This window comes from Gymnoscopelus microlampas (assembly GCF_963454915.1).
Source record: "Gymnoscopelus microlampas genome assembly, chromosome: 7".
In the NCBI taxonomy this organism is placed as follows: domain Eukaryota; kingdom Metazoa; phylum Chordata; class Actinopteri; order Myctophiformes; family Myctophidae; genus Gymnoscopelus; species Gymnoscopelus microlampas.
This window is the reverse complement of record NC_139944.1, coordinates 57,610,237-57,632,817: the sequence shown is the minus strand read 5'-3', so window position 1 is coordinate 57,632,817 and position 22,581 is coordinate 57,610,237. Positions and strand designations below refer to the sequence as shown.

The 22,581-nt window shown below is 39.0% G+C and overlaps 1 protein-coding gene across 1 annotated transcript in view; it reads left to right on the top strand.

Annotated features, from left to right (window-relative positions):
- Positions 1–836: 836 nt before the first annotated feature.
- LOC311048683 (sialoadhesin-like) overlaps positions 837–22,581 on the top strand; it is a gene marked incomplete at its 5' end in the record, with an annotated part of 40,007 nt that continues 18,262 nt past the window's right edge. The window contains 6 exons of the mRNA XM_084061945.1: positions 837–1,080; positions 1,916–1,968; positions 16,622–16,832; positions 20,551–20,859; positions 21,685–21,766; positions 22,231–22,258. Of these exons, the coding sequence (XP_083918071.1) occupies positions 837–1,080; positions 1,916–1,968; positions 16,622–16,832; positions 20,551–20,859; positions 21,685–21,766; positions 22,231–22,258 (927 nt within the window). The remainder of the gene's footprint in view (positions 1,081–1,915; positions 1,969–16,621; positions 16,833–20,550; positions 20,860–21,684; positions 21,767–22,230; positions 22,259–22,581) is intronic.

Genomic DNA, 22,581 nt, shown 5'->3' with positions numbered 1-22,581 from the left:
GAACTTTAGCCACAAATAGCAGATCTACAAGCTCATATCAGCTATTTCCAGCAAAGAGATTTGGTGTAGAGGGGAAAAAGAGCAGACAAAGTACAAATTGAAAGTTTACAAAATACTAAGGCTTTAAGTGGTTAAATGTCTGAACATACACATTAACATGAATCCAACATATTTAAATGCATTAATTTACACAACACTGATGATAGTGCTGTCAAAAGTGCTGATAAAGTTTAATCTGCAACACCATGTTGTACAAAATGTATTGGTGGTCCCTGCTTCATCTTTCTGTCAGCTAAGGGGTCCTTGGGCAGAAAAACGTTGAAGACCCCCTGGCCTAGATACATTAATCAAATAATGTTTATTTGAGCATATTCATCTTTATTCCTCCATAGACCCTCCACAAATTCCTTCAGTATCAGTGAATCCACCAGGAGACATTGTTGAGGGCAGTACAGTGACTCTGACCTGCAGCAGTGATGCCAAACCACCAGTAAACAGATACACCTGGTACAAAGGAAGCAGATCTATCTCCTCTGGTCCTCAGCTGGTGAAGGAGAATGTGTCTCCTACAGACTCTGGACAGTACATCTGTCAGGGGAAAAACAAACTTGGATCCCAGACTTCACCACACTCTCTAGATGTTCAGTGTAAGTGAACCAAGTGTTTGGATTAGTTTTTAATATTTTAAACTTTTTTCCAGACAACAAAACAACAGCATTATTTGTTAAAAAAACGTTTGTATGTGTTTTTGTCAGACATTTCAGTGAGTGATTAATGATAAAGAAGGCTTTTAAAGTGACATAAATGTTTCTCCAACAGATGGTCCCAAGAATGTCATGTTGTCAGTGAGTCCACCAGGAGATGTTGTTAAAGGAAGATCAGTCACTTTCTCCTGCAGCAGCAGTGGTTCAAATCCACCAATCCAGAGATACATCCTTCTCAAAGACAACACTGTGGTGGCATGGAAGAAGACAGAGACCATCTCTAACATCCAACCCAGTCACAGTGGAACATACTACTGTCAGGCAAAGAACAACATCGCTACTGTCAATTCACCTGGAGTCACCCTTGATGTTCACTGTGAGTTTATAATTTAATTAAGATCAAATTAAATTAAGGACCTTATTGTGGGGGGAGGGGCAGAGCATTAACACAATATACCATATCATAGTTTGCATTGCACTTATAAAGACACATACTGTAGACAGACAGACAGAGAGAGGAAGAGGGGAGACGATAAAAAAAGTGCTTTTAGATAATTGACATTATTGATGGCTTTAGTGTTCAGTGTAAGTTCAATTACATGGTGTTTGTTTGAGGTGTTTTCAACTGTTATAGAGACTGATTCAGGCTGATCTACCATAGATCGTTTTGTTGTTTTAACCAGGCATGTTATTGTTTCCAAGATGAAAATGCCATAATATCATTTATGCATTAAATCAATAGTGCTATTTACTGTATTCAACTTTACACATGGTTATTTTAGCCAGTAAAAGTAGCTCTCCACCAAACAGACTACAGACTGCAGTCAAGTGAAGTCGGGAGATCAGTCGGTTGGAAGGTGTGAAAATAAGCCCATTCAACAGCAGATTTAACAGTGTACCCACCACCCATTCAACATCAGATTTAACAGTGTACCCACCACCCATTCAACATCAGATTTAACAGTGTACCCACCACCCATTCAACATCAGATTTAACAGTGTACCCACCACCCATTCAACAGCAGATTTAACAGTGTACCCACCACCCATTCAACAGCAGATTTTCTGCAACAGACGCTTTCCAACACTTAGAGCTAGATTAAACTTAGCCCAAAGTGCTCTCTTGAAATTTGGTAAATGTTAATAAATACCAGATTACTGATGAAGACAACATACTCTCATCTTTTCCCCAGCTCATGCCCCCTCTTCAGCTCCCCCAGGGAAGACTTCCATATCAATGGATCCACCAGGAGAGGTTGTTAAGGTGACAAACAAACATGGATCCCAGAGTTCATCACCACACTCTCTAGATGTTCAGTGTAAGTTCATTTACGTTTTTTTCAACTGTTATATAGTTATTTATTTTTTAATCATTTTGGCATTAAATCAACTGTGTGCTATTTACTGTATTAAACGTTACACATAGTTAGTTCTTGTCGGTAAGCTTAGCCCAAAGTGCTCACTTGACATTTGGTAAATGATAATAAATACCAGATTACTGATGACAACATACTCTCATCTTTTTTCCAGCTCATGTCCCCTCTTCAGCTCCCCCAGAGAACACTACCGTGGTTCTTTGTAAGTGAAAAAAAATAACATTACAATTCCATTATTCTAAAGGAATTCAATTTGAACCTCATTCAACACTTTATTTTTTTTATAACAACTAAAAGGTTTATCTTTTTGTCGTGCAGATGCACCAGTGAGTGTGTTGGTGGAGGTCTTTCCATCAGACAGCGTGGCAGAGGGAGGCCGTGTGAACATGATCTGCAGCGCTGATGCCAACCCAGCGGTAAGCAGCTACACCTGGTACCAGAGGACCCCCGGACCTGCTGCTGGGTCCTCCGGCTCCCTGGTCCAGGTAGGGTCAGGAGGACAGGTTCTGGTTCTGACCTCTCTGCAGCTCCACCAGACCGGACGGTACTTCTGTCAGACCAGGAACTCTGTGGGAGAAAGCAACTCTACTGAGGTGCTGCTGCAGATGATCATGGACTCAACACACAGTGAGTACTCAACTCACCTCACCACTTTAGCTCTCCTCTCCTCTCCTCTCCTCTCCTCTCCTCTCCTCTCCTCTCCTCTCCTCTCCTCTCTCATAAGGGGAGCAGCAGTGCAATAAAGAAATGAAAACACAAACACTGCACAAAGGAAGAAAAAGACAAAAAGAACGGATTTGTAGAGACTACACATCAGAACTAAATCAGAAGTGACAATTCTTTAGAAGGGATTATCTCAGTTTGCACTACAATAGATAACCAGATTCAAATGAACACATCAAAAATGCCAACTTGCGGCATAAAGCATTGTACCCAGTCACATATGGACAACAGAGAGGCAGAAATTTGATATTGTTAATGATAGTGATGATTTTAGTGATGCATCCACAGAGCTCCACAACTGAGGGCCTCTAATTCTTGAAACCTATTCACCTGTTTCCTAGGCCGTGTGTTTTCTACTTCCTGTCGATTTCATTGGATATCATTGGTCATCTGACCAGTTTCTTTGGATTTCATTGGATCAAATCGACAGGAAGTGGAAAACACACAGCCTAGGAAACGGGTGAATATCCTCCCTTTTCTGGGGCAAACATTTGCCGAAAACAATGTGGATCTTTGATTGAATACTTTATTAGTCAGAAATGTAAAGCTGCCCAAAAGCTTGTAGATCGGCTATTTTACATTGAAGAGATTTGGTGTCGACAGAAATTCTAGAGGATCTAGTACAGAGCCCTGGGGGATCCCGGTATTTATTTAAAATATAAAGCATCAAATTAAATGTACTGAGAATATACTGATGATGATGAAGGATACTGAAGCAATGATTGATTTCTTTCTCTGTCAGTAATGAATTGTAAATATGGTGTCATTTGTTCTTGCAGGTGATGTGGTGGTCCTTCGTGTTGTGATGGGAGTCAAGCTGTTGGCTGTTCTGCTGTTTCCTTTGCTTATGTTGTGGCTCTGGTGAGTTTGCTGTCATCATCACTCATTCTAATGACCTGCTGAGTTTCTATATGATTCAGTTCAGTTCAAAGGAGCTTCATTGGCTTCAGAAAACATATGTTTACATTACCAAAGCAATGTCAACGTAATGAAAACAATGTAAGACATAAATGGGTAAAGTATGTAGAGTTAGAGGGGGTTCAGCATTGTGTTAAACAGAGCTATGTCACATTGTAACGTTATTATACATGTTGGTATGGGTTTAAAGCTTTATGAAACAAATAGTAGAAATCTGTCAGGATTCAGGAGTCACTTTTGGAGACAATTAGCAGCATTTTCCCCCAAAACAATTTAAAATAGTATAACAAAAAAAGCCTCAGATTTCAATAATCTATTGAGCTACAGTACATCATGATCTTGTCAGTATTGTAACAAACATTGTAAAAAGTTTGGTTGTTTCTCTTTTCTTGTTTCTTTTCCTAAAGGAAACAAGGCTCTGTCGTGGACAAAGAGGTGAGTATCTACATTACTTTCATTCATTTATAATGATTCATTCTATAATAACAATAATAATGCTATTACTAATAATAATAATACATTGATTTATAACACACTTTAAATGTTTGCAAATCACAAAGAGCTACAGGGTTTTAAAAGCAAATGGCATAAAAATAACAAAGACATTGTTTTTTTAAACTAATTAACTCATTCACTACCAGGAATTAATTAATTAGTTAATTCATCCGTCTATCGTCCCATTTCCAGTGAAAACGGCGATTTTACTGAACCTTTGAAAAATCAAGGAATATTCTCTGTGAGCGACGGTCACGGAGATCGTTTCGTTACACGCACGGGGGTCTGGTAGAATCGGAAAAATTTGACTTTTGTGAATCCTTTAACATGGAAGGAGGCTATAGCCAGGGGTGCACATAACTGGTGCGCATGCGCACCCAAAATAAATAATGCGCACCACATCAGACGAGACGTGAGGCGCTTTTGCGTACCAACAGCTGGGACAGGAATTTCCAAGCTTTTATTTTTTAGCAAAACTGAAAAATAAAAGCCTGGAGATCGAGGCTAGGAATTTACTTCCTGAATCCACACTCACACAATCACGCTAAAGCACGCGTCGGCCCCATGTACAGCCATTAGACGCAGGAGGACGCATGCTGTGATTGTGTGAGCCTCGCATCCTGGCACACAGACAGGTTGCGACTCGCAGCTCGCTGCACGCAGCGGCTGTTAGAGGCACTCGTCACCGATGATGAACGCACCGTAATGGTGCAAAATCTGCCGTGAACGTCCCAATCTGGCGGATAAAAGCAGCGCAGCACAGGGCACCAACCTTGGGGGGTTCACCAAACGGCGTGAGTAAAAAAAAACTGCGAAAATCGGCGGAATTTGGAAGGAGAGAGTCCTTTTTTCTCGCGCATAAACTACGGTAAAAAAAACTGTGTCGCTCTGACCCCCCCCTGCACACTCAGGTGTTGGTAATTGTTAATTAAATTCTCAGTCACACAACCTGAGCTCTCTTCTTAAAGCTTCAAACTCGGCTCCCACAGAGATCTTGCATTCCGTCCTGAAGGTGATGTGGAGCCAGTGAAGTGAACATAATATACACTTATGATGTCTTTCTTCATGGTTGTGAATGTGATTCATATTGAAGTGGGTGTGGTCATGTTCCAGTGAAGTGAACATAATCTTCATGGTTGTGAATGTGATTCATATTGAAGTGGGTGTGGTCATGTTCCAGGAGGACGGTCCAGATTACGTGAACATCAGTGGGAGTGATGCTGGTCGTAGACGAGGCCTCCTCTCCTCTGCTGACCAGGACACCAGAGTTGTAGAAGAAGAGTCCAACATGTAAACAAAAGACCAGTGGTGGAAAAAGTACTCAAATGTTTTTTTGCTTAAGTAAAAGTATCAATACTGCAATGTGGAAGTAGGCCTACTCTGTTACAAGTAAAAGTCCGGAATTCAAAATTGAGTAAAAGTATAAAAGTATTGGTATAAAAATGTACTTAAGGTACCAAAAGTAAAAGTACTAAAATGTTTGAAACTAGCAGATCTACAAGCTCATAAAGCGTCGCGATGCGACGCGTTGTGAGCTTGTAGGTCGGCTATTTTCAAATAGCCTAGGTATAAAATAAGGCTAAAGAAGTTAATGTAGCCTATGTTTTAGAATGTAATAATTTATATCTGCAAAGTAACAAGTAAAATGTTCTAATAATTGTAGTGGAGTAAAAGTACAATATTTGCCTCTGAGATGTAGTGGAGTAGAAGTAAAAGTACTGAAAATTGAAAATAGTCCAGTAAAGTAAAAGTACCTCAAAATTGTACCTAAGTACATACATTACTTAAGTAAATGTACTTAGTTACTTTCCACCACTGACAAAGCCATGAGGATTAATTCATTTACATTTATAATGATCATTGTTCTGCTGCCTGAACACTGACATACAGCTTAGATCAGCTTCTTAGTTTAAGAGCAGAAACAACAGAGAACTTTACTTCATAATAATAATAAGACTATATATATTCACCTGTTTCCTAGGCTGTGTGTTTTCCACCTCCTGTCGATTTCATTGGATATCATTGGTCATCTGAACAGTTTCATTGGATTTCATTGGTCATCTGACCCGTTTCATTGGATTTCATTGGATTTCATTGGATCAAATCGACGGGAAGTGGAAAACACACAGCCTAGGAAACAGGTGAATATATATTGCTGTTACCGGGCAGAAACCTTTTGTATCAAATTGTTATGTTTTTTTCATAAATGAATGACTTTATCACACAAGTGAGTGTCGCACAAAATTAGTGAAAATAGCAGATTTAACATTTTAAAATGTTTAGAATAATAATAATAAAAAAATAACGGTTTCCACCCGACAGCAACGATATATATATGAATATATTATGGTAAATGTTAGAGCAGTATTAAGGTACATAAAGGGAGTATTTTCTGCTCTCTGGGGGACTTTTCTGTAGATTACTGAAGTTCTGACGTCACTCGTCCAATCCAAAGAATTGTGGTCTAAAAAATAAACAAATTGTCCCGGTGCTAATGTCAGGTATAGTTTATAATGTATAGATATTATATATAGAGATTTTATATATTATATACATAGAGATATTGTCAAGGAGGCTCTGTATCGTTTATGATAGTCAGTCACTCATATTTGATACAGTCTGTTTCCGGCGAAAATGTAATTAATTTGGCGACGGTAACGTTAGAGTTTTCTCAGCGTCAGTTCATACTTCATATCCAAGTCAACCGGCAGGGATCATTTGTTTATTTTTGGAACACAGTTATCATCTGATGCCATATTAAACACGTCTATGGGAATTCAGAATGGAGGGGGGGAAAAAAAGGTGACCCAGGTAGGAGGATGCTAGCCTGGCATTGTCCAGACCGATAACGTGGATTCACTCTCACGTTCCTCCCCGGTATCAGTCTGGACTTCAGGCCCAATAGGGAGCGAGTATGAGAAATCAGAAAGTGATCGGGCCAATCAGTGACTGCGTTTCAACTGCTGTTCGTACAACACAGTGAAAAGCATCAAAATCATTGTCTGATTTCTCATACTCGCTCCCTATTGGCCTGAAGTCCAGACTGATACCGGGGAGGAACGTGAGAGTGAATCCACGTTATGAGTCTGGACAATGCCAGGCTAGGAGGATGTGTAACTTACCTCAGACTTCAGTGCTCTATATTATACACCCAGCAGATGGATGCTCAGATGGCTCAGACGAGCTCTCTGTTAGGGGTCAGGGGTCAGTTGCATCACCTCACACTAAGTTCAAACTTAGGTTATAGCTTAACCCATTCAATCCGGGCATGCATCTCTGTCATTTTAGATTTATTTGGCCATTCAAAAATAGCAGATCTACAAGCTCATAGAGCGGCACCGAGTGCCACGCTATGAGCTTGTAGATCTGCTATTTTTGAAAAATCGTGAAAATGTGTGCAAATCTTTGAACATATATATAACTCAAATCTTTGCTTCTGGGGGTCCCTGGAACAAAAATATGTTACAAATGGTTTTTTTTTAATTAATAAATATATATTAAAAAATTACAGATATTTTCCTGGTCTAAATGTTCTTTTTAAAGCCATTTAAGCTGTAACTAGGCTAAGTTTGAAGTTAGTGTGAGGTGGTGTCTTTAGACTGGGGCAGACCAGGGGTCCAACCGGTGACCTTCAGATTGACCAATGGTCTCTCTATCCTCATCTACTGAAACCTCAACAGAAAAACATTTTAACAACCAGCATAACTTTATAACTTTATACTGCATGACTAACTATCTACTGACTGACTTACACATGTTTGTGTGATGTGTATTATGGTGAAATGTAATGTTTACTGTGACTAATGCTCCTTTTCACTGAGGTTTAATTACTGCATTCCTGCAAATATATGTATCGTCTCTTGTCGTGATGGAAACCTCATATGTTCCAAAACTGTTACTTTTCAGGATTTAAAAAATAAATAAATGATAAAGTAGCAGATCTACATAAAAGCTTGAAACGCAGCGCGAAGCGACGCGTTTTCGTGCTTGTAGATCTGCTACTTTTGATTAGTCTGGTTCCAGACCATAGACCCCGCCCCCTCTCTGAGTGGACCACCTCTTGGTCTGGTGTTGTAAACGTGAACCTATAGGATTTATTCGGTACGAAATGTATTGTCCAATGAGTGTCCGGAGGTGGGGGTGGGGATCCCTTAGGATTGGTTTAGGGAAATTCTAATCCCCTCCCTCTTGTAATGGCCTACACTGGAGCCAATCAGCCTGAAGCTCCACACAGCTTCAGGATGATAATCAGGATAACTTTTGATGCTTTTGTGTGAAGCTGAAGTATGATTAAGTAGGAACGTTTATTTACGGGAAAAAAACACAAACAAAGTAAAATATGGAGATAAGAGGTTTCTGCCCGACAACAACGATGTTATATTATGGTTCAGCTGCTTAAAGCAAAATGCTTCAAATGATTTATAAGTGTGTAAACAACCGTGTTGTTGTTGATTTTAGCATAATATAGATGTGGATACTGTTAACATTGTTTTTGTAGATTTTCGTCATGGACCAACTCAACAACAACTATGAGACATTATTATAGTTTTAACCAAGTACAGTTTTACAATTATTGACCAATCAGAGCCTTTATAATCTCTCTGGAACCAATCGCAACCTCTGCAGTTTATTTAGATGGAAATGTAATCAGAACGTTAAAAGATTTAAATATTTAAATGGCCCTGTGTGCAAAATCTGCAAAAATAATCATTACAGTTTGTTAATAAAAACAATAAAAGATATTGTAATGTATCAGAAACATCTGGTCTGTTGTGTCTAATTATGTTTTTAATCAACAGTACATGTGTGTCACTATGGCCAAGTTGGCCATCCTCCTCCAAAATAGATATTTGTTATTAATCGAACTGGTGTGATTTCAGTGACATTTTTAAATGTACATTTTCCCGTATATAAACGGTAGAGCAAAGATTCCTTTTAGAGATGATCGGTAATATCGGGATCGGCAGATACTGCTTCCAGTGACCGTGACAGCGTCAAATCCATAAATCCTTCTATTTATTGTGTTACTGTAGCAGTATTTATATATTTAATGATTGTTATTGCCGTCGGGCAATTGCAGGTCAAGTTCTACTTGCCCGAAAAGTAAATTGGCATTATAAAATGATAGGTACAATTTTAACACTTTACTTTCTACTTGTAAATTCTGGGGCTGTACGCCAGACAAAATGTCATACCTCAATACTTATGCCAAATATCTCAATAGCTATATATGGTTCACACTTGTTATTTTATATTTTTAATTGTATCAACAGTGAAAACTCATTCTTCAAACACAGTATATTTTAGGTCAGCTGTCTGGGCTCTTATTTTAAATTCCACAGACCAGAAGTCACTTACTTGCCTATAACTTGACAAAAGTGCTCTTATTTTGAAAGCCACCGACCGGAAAATAAGACTTTACTTTCATCTGACTTGACACACGCTAAGCTTGACTGACCACAAACGTTGCACTGTTGTTTTGAATCTGACGCTTTTCAATCGGCACATAGACTAACATAGTAAACCTGACCCTAGGCAGTCCTTGAGTCCGTACTTGGTCTGCTCTTTTTGCCTCTACACTCTACCTCTTCTAAAGTTCCCCTCAGAATATAGGGATATTAGGGCTCTCCAAGTGGTTAATGTAAATAAAAGAAAAAGGTCCTATCACACAAAGATTTGGAGACCCCCCTGTAGTAACACTGAGGACCCCCTATGGGTCCCGGACCCCCTGTTGAAGACCCCTGCTCTACAGGGAATTACTTTATATCTAGGCTAGAAAACATTCAGTTGGATGTTATACACACAAACACACAATACACAGACACAAGACATCGACGACAAGCATTTACAGCTGGCATTAATTAGTGCTGTTTATTGCCTGCTATGACATGTGGTCAAATGCACCTACAGGCTCAACGAGCCATCGTTAGTCTGCTAGTGTTACTGACTGGCAATAATATGCATATTTGTGTTGAAAACACATCCACAGAGAGATCACTCTGATCTAATGCAAGGAAGTTGGAGCAACTCTCTAAAATGGTGGATTTTAGTTTGTCTGGTCAATTTGAGATGACAACAGCAACAACAAAGGTTAGTAGTAGATCTATATTTGAGATGATCAGTTATTATTCCAGTCCTCTCTCTATCCAAGACGTTTGACAACGTTAACAACTTCACTTTGAGACCAGGGCTATTTCTCCTCCTGCATGTCTCCCTCTCTCTGTGTTAGCACTGTGTGTGTGTGTGTGTCTGTCTGTCTGTCTGTCTGTCTGTCTGTCTGTCTGTGTGTGTGTGTGTGTGTGTGTGTGTGTGTGTGTGTGTGTGTGTGTGTGTGCCGATAGAGGCATTATCGATCGGAGCATCTCTTGCAGAATGTCCCATCTTTTGAAAATGGCAGATCTACAAGCTCACAATGCATCGCATCGTGGGCTTGTAGATCTGCTATTTTCAAATGGCTGAAATGTATACAGGGTTGAAGTGGTTAATGTATGTTTTGTAATAATAATCAGAATCTACAAAGTAACTAATAGGCCTAACTAATGTTTTCAAATAATTGTAGTGGAGTAAAAGTATAGTATTTCTGGACGCACGGACAGACGGACGGACGGACGGACGGGCGGTCAGGGTGCAAAACATACTCTCTCGACATGCCTTTTGCCCTGGAGACAACAAGTAATGTTTTGGGTGAACTGCTCCTTTAAGACAGAGAACAGTGAAGTCATATTCATCAGTAGTTTTTATTCTCAACTGCAAACAATGTGTGAAAAGAGGGCGTTAGAGAGGAAACTACATATCGTCCATATGTAAGAGTGGAAACCTTGTATATGTCCAGAACCCTTCCTTTTTAAAATATTGTAATTGTTTTAAACAATTTAAAATAGTGAAAATAGCAGATCCACAAGCTCATAACTTGTGCGCTTGTAGATCTGCTGTTTTCACTACTTTTGTGCGACACTCTTGTGGTAGGGCATTCATCTATGTAAAAAACATTAAAAAGTTGAAGTTTTGAGATGTGAGGTTTCTGCCCGACAACAACGATGTTCTAGTGGTTTTCATCTTAACTTCCTCTTTTAGTTCTCTGTGTGTTGATCAGCCTGATGCATACTGATTATTATCAGTACGTTTAGACCACTGTTACCGTAGAGACGGACGTCTGAAGTGAGTGACAAGTGAGTATGTCTGAATTACCTCTTTGTAACTTAATACAAAAAATATCATTTATATAAAAGAGCATAATATGAAGAGTTATCATGAGGTCATTATCAATTCAAACAAAACAGAGATGTGTGGGATGACGTATCATTTATCATTTTAATGTAGGCATTTATCAGACGCTCTTAATTCAGAGTGATTTACAGTAAATTAGGTAAACAAAGGTAATACATCACATGCATAGAGATAGTAATCTACCCACTGAGCATTTTCCCAGCTATTAGACGTTTAAAATACGTCTTGGCTAAAACCGGGTTATAATGTTCAACGGCTATATATAGACATTCTATATATGGATGCTTAAAAGTTGAAAAAACTTGAATTTTTAGAGCAGTTATAACTCAGTTTTAGACGGACGTCTAATAGCTGACTATGGTTCACTGGGTAGGATCATAGGTAAACCAAGAACCTAACATTATGATAACAAAAAATAATGAATATGTACATTGACACTATACAGAATGATAGGATGCCAGGTCAACACATTAACCTGGTATCTCTCTAAATAACATGCTATCTAAATTACATTTTAACCTTTGCATAAAACTGCAAGGTCATCAAGGCTAGGGGAAGTGCTACGGGCTGAGGTGGAGTCTGAAGAAGAACATTGGGAGTGATATAAATCTTCAATGATTTTATATCACACATACGGTTTAAATTTGAAAATATGACTTAATGTAACATTAAAATTGGAAATTGCAACCATAGATTTAAGTTGTTAAAGTGTGTGTTTCATTGCAGTTGTTTGACGCTGAGGTTTTTACCTCAAAACACCATGATGTTCCTGAAGACCATCAGTGTGATTCTGATCCTGCTGCCTGGTAAGAACCGTCTAAATGGACTTCATGTTCACAGTGAAAACATGAAGGCCTTCTAAACAGCTAAATACAAGTCTAATACTGTGTTAAACAGCTAGATACATGTATTAAATTATTGAGGTAAAGATGAATAGATCTTATTCAATTCTATTATATTACATCATCATATTGAGGTACTTTCCACTACTTCACATGTCATATTGTGTGATCAGAAGAATTATTATCTCACATTGTAAAAAGAAAAAGAAAAAAGAAAACTGAATATTAACCATTTTTGTTTGTTTTTCATATCTCACAGGTGTTCGTAGTGGTGAGTATAATACAGTATCATTGTGATAAATTGTACTTAGAGACAGTCTCATAGTTTGTATTGGGGTTTATAAAGTTATTCTCACCTTGTTAATAAAAATAGGCAAAGAGGTTTGGTGTTGAGGGAAAAAAGAGCAGACCAAATACAAACTGAAAGGTCAGGTTTACTAAATATTAAGGCTTTAAGTGGTTAAATGTCTGATTATACACATTAACATGAATCCAGCATATTTAAATACATTAATTAACACAACACTGATGATAGTGCTGTTAAAAGTGCTGATAAAGTTTAATATGCAACACAATGTTATAAAATTATGTAGTGGTGGTCCCTGCTTCATCTCTCTGTCAGCTAAGGGGTCCTTGGGCGGAAAAACCTTGAAGACCCCCTGGCGTAGATAAATTAATGAAATATGTTTATTTGAGCATATTGATCTTTATTCCTCCATAGACCCTCCACAAATGACCTCAGTATCAGTGTATCCACCAGGAGGCGTTATTGAGGGCAGTACAGTGACTCTGACCTGCAACAGTTATGCCAACCCACCAGTAGACAACTACTACTGGTACAGAGACGGTATATCTATCTCCACTGGTCCTCAGCTGGTGAAGGAGAATTTGTCTCCTACAGACTCTGGACAGTACTTCTGTCTGGTGTCAAACACAGATGGATCCCAGAGATCATCACTACACTCTCTAGATGTTCAGTGTAAGTGAACCAAGTGTTTGGATTTGATTTTAATATTTTCAACTTTTTTCCAGACAAACAAAACAAAACAGCATCATACAATTTTGTTCAATTTCTTTTTTACGTGTTTTTGTCAGATATTTCAGTGAGTGATTAATGATAAAGAAGGCTTTTAAAGTGACATAAATGTTTCTCCAACAGATGGTCCCAAGAATGTCATGTTGTCAGTGAGTCCACCAGGAGATGTTGTCAAAGGAAGATCAGTCACTTTCTCCTGCAGCAGCAGTGGTTCAAATCCACCAATCCAGAGCTACATCCTTCTCAAAGACAACACTGTGATGTCACAGGGGAACATAAAGACCATCTCTAACATCCAACCCAGTCACAGTGGAACATACTACTGTCAGGCAGAGAACAACATCGCTACAATCAGTTCACCTGAAGTCACTGTTGATGTTCACTGTGAGTTTATAATTTAATTAAGATTAAATTACATTGATGACTTTAGTGGACGAGGGTGTATGAGCATAAATACAGTTTAAATATTCTCCATCATACTTTGCATTGCACTGATAGGCAAGACAGTTATATTTAAACACATTTCAACAACAAGGACATTCAATGTGCTCAAAGAAAACACAATTATAAATAACATTATGATGCATAAAACAGAGGAAGTGAAATAAATAACAGATACAGTTACAGTGAAGAAGAGAAAGAAAAGAGAAAAATGAAAGTAACTCAATGAAAGGCAGCATCAAACATAAAGGTCTTTATTTGTGTTTTATAATAAATAAGAGAGTCAGTAGTAGAACCTGTAGTTTACTGTGACTTTGTTCCAGAAAAAAACTAAATGCTGCTTCAACATGTTTATGGTTTAATAAAGATACAGACATAGAGAGGAAGAGGAGGAAATATTACATTTTTCAAAGATATTTAGGCCTTTATTTATAGAGAGATGGATAGAGACCTGCAGCAAAGATTGTCTGGATCAGGACTCAAACTTGCGATGTACTCTCAGGTTACAAAGAAGCCTAGGTGCCCGGACCGCTACGCCAGCAGTCCGGGCCGAGAATGTACATTATTGATGGCGTTAGAGTTCAGTGTTTTATTATTTTAGCCACCAATGGTGTGATTTAGACACATTATTCACACATGAATTATTGTTATTGTTCATCTCTAATGAAACATACAGTTGCCTAGAGATCAGGGTCTTCAACAGGGGGTCCGGGACCCCTATGGGGTCCTCAGAGTTACTACAGGGGGGCCAAAATCTTTGTGTGATAGGAACTTTTTTTTACATTAACCACTTGAACCCTAGAGTATCCATATTCTGAGGAGAACTTTAGCCACAAATAGCAGATCTACAAGCTCATATCAGGTATTTTCAGCAAAGAGGTATGGTGTAGAGGGAAAAAAGAGGAGACAAAGTACAAATTGAAAGTTTACAAAATATAAAGGGTTTAAGTGGTTCTGAACATACACATTAACATGACTCCAACATATTTAAATATATTAATTTACACAACACTGATGATAGTGCTGTTAAAAGTGATGATAAAGTTTAATCTGCAACACAATGTTATACAAAATGTATTGGGGGTCCCTGCTTCATCTCTCTGTCAGCTAAGGGGTTCTTGGGCGGAAAACCGTTGAAGACCCCTGGCCTAGATAAATGAATAAAATAATGTTTATTTGAGCATATTCATCTTTATTCCTCCATAGACCCTCCAGAAATGACCTCAGTATCAGTGGATCCACCAGGACGCGTTATTGAGGGCCGCAAAGTGACTCTGACCTGCAGCAGTGATGCCAACCCACCAGTATACAGATACACCTGGTACAGAGACAGTGGAAGCAGTTCTATTTCCACTGGTCGTCGGCTGGTGAAGGAGAATGTGTCTCCTACAGACTCTGGACAGTACACCTGTCAGGTGTCAAACAAACATGGAATGCAGAGATCATCACTACACTCTCTAGATGTTCAGTGTAAGTGAACCAAGTGTTTGGTTTGGATTTGATTTTAATATTTTTAACTTTTTTTCCAGACAAAAAAACAACAGCATCATCTTTTGTCTGATATTTCAGTGAGTGATTAATGATAAAGAAGGCTTTTAAAGTGACATAAATGTTCCTCCAACAGATGGTCCCAAGAATGTCATGTTGTCAGTGAGTCCACCAGGAGATGTTGTTAAAGGAAGATCAGTCACTTTCTCCTGCAGCAGCAGTGGATCAAATCCACCAATCCAGAGCTACATCCTTCTCAAAGACAACACTGAAGTGGCACAGAGGAACATAAAGACCATCTCTAACATCCAACCCAGTGACAGTGGAAGATATTACTGTCAGGCAAATAACAACATCGCTACTGTCACTTCACCTGAAGTCACTGTTGATGTTCACTGTGAGTTTATAATTTAATTAAGATACAATTACATTGATGACTTTAGTTGGCGAGGGTGCATGAGCATAAATACAGTTCACATATTGTCCATCATACTTTGCATTGAACTGATAGGCAAGACAGTTTTATTTAAACATTTCAACAATAAGGACATTCAATGTGCTCAAAGAAAACACAATTATAAATAACATTATGATGCATAAAACAAAAGAAGTGAAATAAATAACATAGTTACAGTGAAGAAGAGAAAGAGAAAAGTAACTCAATGAAATCTAGCGCCAAACAGATAGGTCTTTAGTTGTCTTTTAAAATAAATAAGAGTTGCAGCAGATCCTGTAGCTGGTGTAATTTAGACACATTATTCAGACATGAATTATTGTTATTGTTCATCTCTAGTGAAAAATGCAGTTAACTCGATAAGGGGTCTTCAACAGGTTATAAAGTTACCACAGGGAGGTTGCCAAATCTTTGTGTGATAGGAACCTTTTTATTTTACATTAACCACTTGAACCCTAGTATCCATATTCTGAGGAGAACTTTAGCCATAAATAGCAGATCTACAAGCTCATATCAGGTATTTTCAGCAAAGAGGTTTGATGTAGAGGGAAAAAAAGAGCAGACAAAACGCAAATTGAAAGGTCAGGTTTACTAAACATTAAGGGTTTAAGTGGTTTTGAAAATACACATTAATATGAATCCAACATATTTAAATACATTAATTCACACAACACTGATGATAGGGCTGTTAAAAGTGCTGAAAAGTTTAATCTGCAACACAATGTTATACATTGTAGTGGGGGTCCCTGCTTCATCTCTCTGTCAGCTAAGGGGTCCTTGGCCTGAAAAACCTTGAAGGCCGCTGGTCTATATACATTAATGAAAAATGTTTATTTGAGCATATTGATCTTTATTCCTCTATAGACCCTCCAGAAAGGCCTTCAGTATCAGTGGATCCACCAGGAGACATTGTTGAGGGCCGCAAAGTGACTCTGACCTGCAGCAGTGATGCCAACCCACCAGTAGACATCTACACCTGGTTCAAAGACAGTGGAAGCAGATCTATCTCCACTGGTCCTCAGCTGGTGAAGGAGAAGGTGTCTCCTGCAGACTCTGGACAGTACAGATGTCAGGGGACAAACAAACATGGATCCCAGAGATCATCACCACACTCTCTAGATGTTCAGTGTAAGTGAACCAAGTGTTTCGATTTGATTTTAATATTTTCAACTTTTTTTTCCAGACAATAAAACAACAGCATCATTAGTCGCAAAAATGTTTACAGTGTTTTTGTCAGATATTTCAGTGAGTGATTAATGATAAAGAAGGCTTTTAAAGTGACTTAAATGTTTCTCCAACAGATGGTCCCAAGAATGTCATGTTGTCAGTGAGTCCACCAGGAGATGTTGTCAAAGGAAGCTCTGTGACTTTGACCTGCAGCAGCAGTGGATCAAATCCAATCCAGAGCTACATCCTTCTCAAAGACAACACTGAAGTGGCACAGAGGAACATAAAGACCATCTCTAACATCCAACCCAGTGACAGTGGAACATACTACTGTCAGGCAAAGAACAACATCGCTACAATCACTTCACCTGGAGTCACTGTTGATGTTCACTGTGAGTTTTTAATTAAATTAAGATCAAATTAAATTAAATTAAGGACCTTATTGTGGGGGGAGGGGCAGAGCATAAACGCAATATACCATATCATAGTTTGCATTGCACTTATAAAGACACATACTGTAGACAGACAGAGAGAGGAGGAGATGATAAAGAAGTGCTTTTAGATAATTGACATTATTTATGGCTTTAGTGTTCATTGTAAGTTCATTTACCTGGTGTTTGTTTGAGGTGTTTTCAACTGTTATAGACACTGATTCAGGCTGATCTACCATAGGTTGTTTCGTTTTTTAACCAGGCATGTTATTGTTTCCAAGATGAAAATGCCATAATATCATTTATGCATTAAATCAACAGTGCTATTTACTGTATTCAACTTTACACATAGTTATTTTAGTCAGTAAAAGTAGCTCTCCACCAAACAGACAGATTACTACAGACTGGCAGTCAAATGAAGTCAGGAGATCAGTCGGTTGGAAGGTGTGGAAATAAGTAGCTGAATGCACCTGAGAGCCCACTCAGACAGGCGGCTACTACTGTATGATGCTAAAAATAGCCTATGGCTTGACGTCTTTTTCAACAACAAGCCCGCGTTGGGTTTTCAACGCTTTCCAGGCCTACCCACCGCCCATTCAACAGCAGATTTAACAGTGTACCCACCGCCCATTCAACAGCAGATTTAACAGTGTACCCACCGCCCATTCAACAGCAGATTTAACAGTGTACCCACCGCCCATTCAACAGCAGATTTAACAGTGTACCCACCGCCCATTCAACAGCAGATTTAACAGTGTACCCACCACCCATTCAACATCAGATTTAACAGTGTACCCACCACCCATTCAACAGCAGATTTAACAGTGTACCCACCACCCATTCAACAGCAGATTTAACAGTGTACCCACCGCCCATTCAACAGCAGATTTAACAGTGTACCCACCACCCATTCAACATCAGATTTAACAGTGTACCCACCACCCATTCAACATCAGATTTAACAGTGTACCCACCACCCATTCAACATCAGATTTAACAGTGTACCCACCGCCCATTCAACAGCAGATTTAACAGTGTACCCACCACCCATTCAACAGCCGATTTTCGGCAACAGACGCTTTCCAACACTTACCGCGGTGGAGAGCTAGCTTAAACTTAGCCCAAAGTGCTCTCTTGAAATCTGGTAAATGTTAATAAATACCAGATTACTGATGAAGACAACTTACTCTCATCTTTTCCCCAGCTCATGCCCCCTCTTCAGCTCCCCCAGGGAAGACTTCCATATCAATGGATCCACCAGGAGAGGTTGTTAAGGTGACAAACAAACATGGATCCCAGAGTTCATCACCACACTCTCTAGATGTTCAGTGTAAGTTCATTTACGTTTTTTTTCTTTTTTGTTTATTTTTTAATCATTTTGGCATTAAATCAACTGTGTGCTATTTACTGTATTAAACGTTATACATAGTTAGTTCTTGTCGGTAAGCTTAGCCCAAAGTGCTCACTTGACATTTGGTAAATGATAATAAAGACCAGATTACTGATGACAACATACTCTCATCTTTTTTTCCAGCTCATGTCCCCTCTTCAGCTCCCCCAGAGAAGACTACCGTTGTTCTTTGTAAGTGAAATAAAATAACGTTATAATTCTTCACTTATAAAGACACATACTGTAGACAGACAGAGAGAGGAGGAGATGATAAAGAAGTGCTTTTAGATAATTGACATTATTTATGGCTTTAGTGTTCATTGTAAGTTCATTTACCTGGTGTTTGTTTGAGGTGTTTTCAACTGTTATAGACACTGATTCAGGCTGATCTACCATAGGTTGTTTCGTTTTTTAACCAGGCATGTTATTGTTTCCAAGATGAAAATGCCATAATATCATTTATGCATTAAATCAACAGTGCTATTTACTGTATTCAACTTTACACATAGTTATTTTAGTCAGTAAAAGTAGCTCTCCACCAAACAGACAGATTACTACAGACTGGCAGTCAAATGAAGTCAGGAGATCAGTCGGTTGGAAGGTGTGGAAATAAGTAGCTGAATGCACCTGAGAGCCCACTCAGACAGGCGGCTACTACTGTATGATGCTAAAAATAGCCTATGGCTTGACGTCTTTTTCAACAACAAGCCCGCGTTGGGTTTTCAACGCTTTCCAGGCCTACCCACCGCCCATTCAACAGCAGATTTAACAGTGTACCCACCGCCCATTCAACAGCAGATTTAACAGTGTACCCACCGCCCATTCAACAGCAGATTTAACAGTGTACCCACCGCCCATTCAACAGCAGATTTAACAGTGTACCCACCGCCCATTCAACAGCAGATTTAACAGTGTACCCACCACCCATTCAACATCAGATTTAACAGTGTACCCACCACCCATTCAACAGCAGATTTAACAGTGTACCCACCACCCATTCAACAGCAGATTTAACAGTGTACCCACCGCCCATTCAACAGCAGATTTAACAGTGTACCCACCACCCATTCAACATCAGATTTAACAGTGTACCCACCACCCATTCAACATCAGATTTAACAGTGTACCCACCACCCATTCAACATCAGATTTAACAGTGTACCCACCGCCCATTCAACAGCAGATTTAACAGTGTACCCACCACCCATTCAACAGCCGATTTTCGGCAACAGACGCTTTCCAACACTTACCGCGGTGGAGAGCTAGCTTAAACTTAGCCCAAAGTGCTCTCTTGAAATCTGGTAAATGTTAATAAATACCAGATTACTGATGAAGACAACTTACTCTCATCTTTTCCCCAGCTCATGCCCCCTCTTCAGCTCCCCCAGGGAAGACTTCCATATCAATGGATCCACCAGGAGAGGTTGTTAAGGTGACAAACAAACATGGATCCCAGAGTTCATCACCACACTCTCTAGATGTTCAGTGTAAGTTCATTTACGTTTTTTTTCTTTTTTGTTTATTTTTTAATCATTTTGGCATTAAATCAACTGTGTGCTATTTACTGTATTAAACGTTATACATAGTTAGTTCTTGTCGGTAAGCTTAGCCCAAAGTGCTCACTTGACATTTGGTAAATGATAATAAAGACCAGATTACTGATGACAACATACTCTCATCTTTTTTTCCAGCTCATGTCCCCTCTTCAGCTCCCCCAGAGAAGACTACCGTTGTTCTTTGTAAGTGAAATAAAATAACGTTATAATTCCATTACTTGTATTCTTAAGGAATTTAATTTGAAACTCATTCAATATTTTATACTTTGGTCGAATGTCGTGTTTGTCTTTTTGACGTGCAGATGCACCAGTGAGTGTGTTGGTGGAGGTCTTTCCATCAGACAGCGTGGCAGAGGGAGGCCGTGTGAACATGATCTGCAGCGCTGATGCCAACCCAGCGGTAACCAGCTACACCTGGTACCAGAGGACCCCCGGACCTGCTGCTGGGTCCTCCGGCTCCCTGGTCCAGGTAGGGTCAGGAGGACAGGTTCTGGTTCTGACCTCTCTGCAGCTCCACCAGACCGGACGGTACTTCTGTCAGACCAGGAACTCTGTGGGAGAAAGCAACTCTACTGAGGTGCTGCTGCAGATGATCATGGACTCAACACACAGTGAGTAGAGAGAGGAGGATGCTGGAATGAAGCCTGTTAACCTGGCAACATAATCAACTAACCACTTGAACCCTATCCACAAGATTGACAAGCTACCCAACCAATAGCATTCTTTGGGGATTGTTTTCCGGTTCCTGTTCCCGACGTGCTTTGGGGCTTATATTGGAGAAGGCAAATTTTCAAGTTCCTGAACAATCGGCTTCATTTTCGTTCTGTAGAAACCAGCGGTCTGGCTTTGTCCATCTCTTTTATACAGTCTATGGGTCAACTATGTGTAGGGTTTAAGAGGCTTAATCGACCCTTCGCTAAACCCGGGGTTCTCCTTCCATTCCGACATCTCGCCACTCCGACTAGTGGCTTCCGCGTGCGGTTAGGGTTAGGGTTAGGGTTAGGTATAGGGTTCGTTAACGTCGGAAAGGCGACATGTCGGAAAGGCGAAATGCACCCGCTAAACCCCACTCCAAAAGCGAGTGTCGAATGCTACTGTAGCTTAGCAACCGTTGTTAAACTGGCATATAGTAGATCTGCTCTTTTCAAATAGCCTATGTATAAAATAGTGGTTAATGTATGTTTTATAATATGATGATTTATATCTACAAAGTAACTTGTAACTAAAGTTTTCAAATAATTGTAGTGGAGTAAAAGTACAATATTTGCCTATGAGATGTAGTGGAGTAGAAGTAAAAGTATAGACAATTGGAAATACTCCAGTAAAGTAGTAAAGTAGAGTAAAATTGCATTTAAGTACAGTACTTGAGTAAATGTACTTAGTTACTTTACACCACTGGTAAAGAATTGTAAATATGGTGTCATTTGTTCTTGCAGGTGATGTGGTGGTCCTTCGTGTTGTGATGGGAGTGAAGCTGTTGGCTGTTCTGCTGTTTCCTTTGCTTATGTTTTGGCTCTGGTGAGTTTGCTGTAATCATCACTCATTCTAATGACCTGCTGAGTTTCAATATGATTCAGTTCAGTTCAAAGGAGCTTCATTGGCTTCAGAAAACATACGTTTACATTACCAAAGCAATGTCAACGTAATGAAAACAATGTAAGACATAAATGGGTAAAGTATGTAGAGTTAGAGGGGGTTCAGCATTGTGTTAAACAGAGCTATGTCACATTGTAACGTTATTATACATGTTGGTATGGGTTTAAAGCTTTTTGAAACAAATAGTAGAAATCTGTCAGGATTCTGGAGTCACTTTTGGAGACAATTAGCAGCATTTTCCCCCAAAACAATGTAAAATAGTATAACAAAAAAAGCCTCAGATTTCAATAATCTATTGAGCTACAGTACATCATGATCTTGTCAGTATTGTAACAAACATTGTAAAAGGTTTGGTTGTTTCTCTTTTCTTGTTTGTTTTCCTAAAGGAAACAAGGCTCTGTCGTGGACAAAGAGGTGAGGATCTACATTACTTTCATTCATTTATAATGATGAATTCTATAATAACAATAATAATGCTATTACTAATAATAATAATACATTGATTTATAACACACTTTAAATGTTTGCAAATCACAAAGAGCTACAGGGTTTTAAAAGCAAATGGCAGTAAAATAACAAAGAGAATATTTTTTTAAACTATTTAACTCATTCACTACCAGGAATTAATTAATTAATTAATTAATTAATTAATTAATCCGTCTATCGTCCCCTTTCCAGCGAAAACGGCGATTTTACTGAACCTTTGAAAAATCATGGAATATTCTCTGTGACCGGCG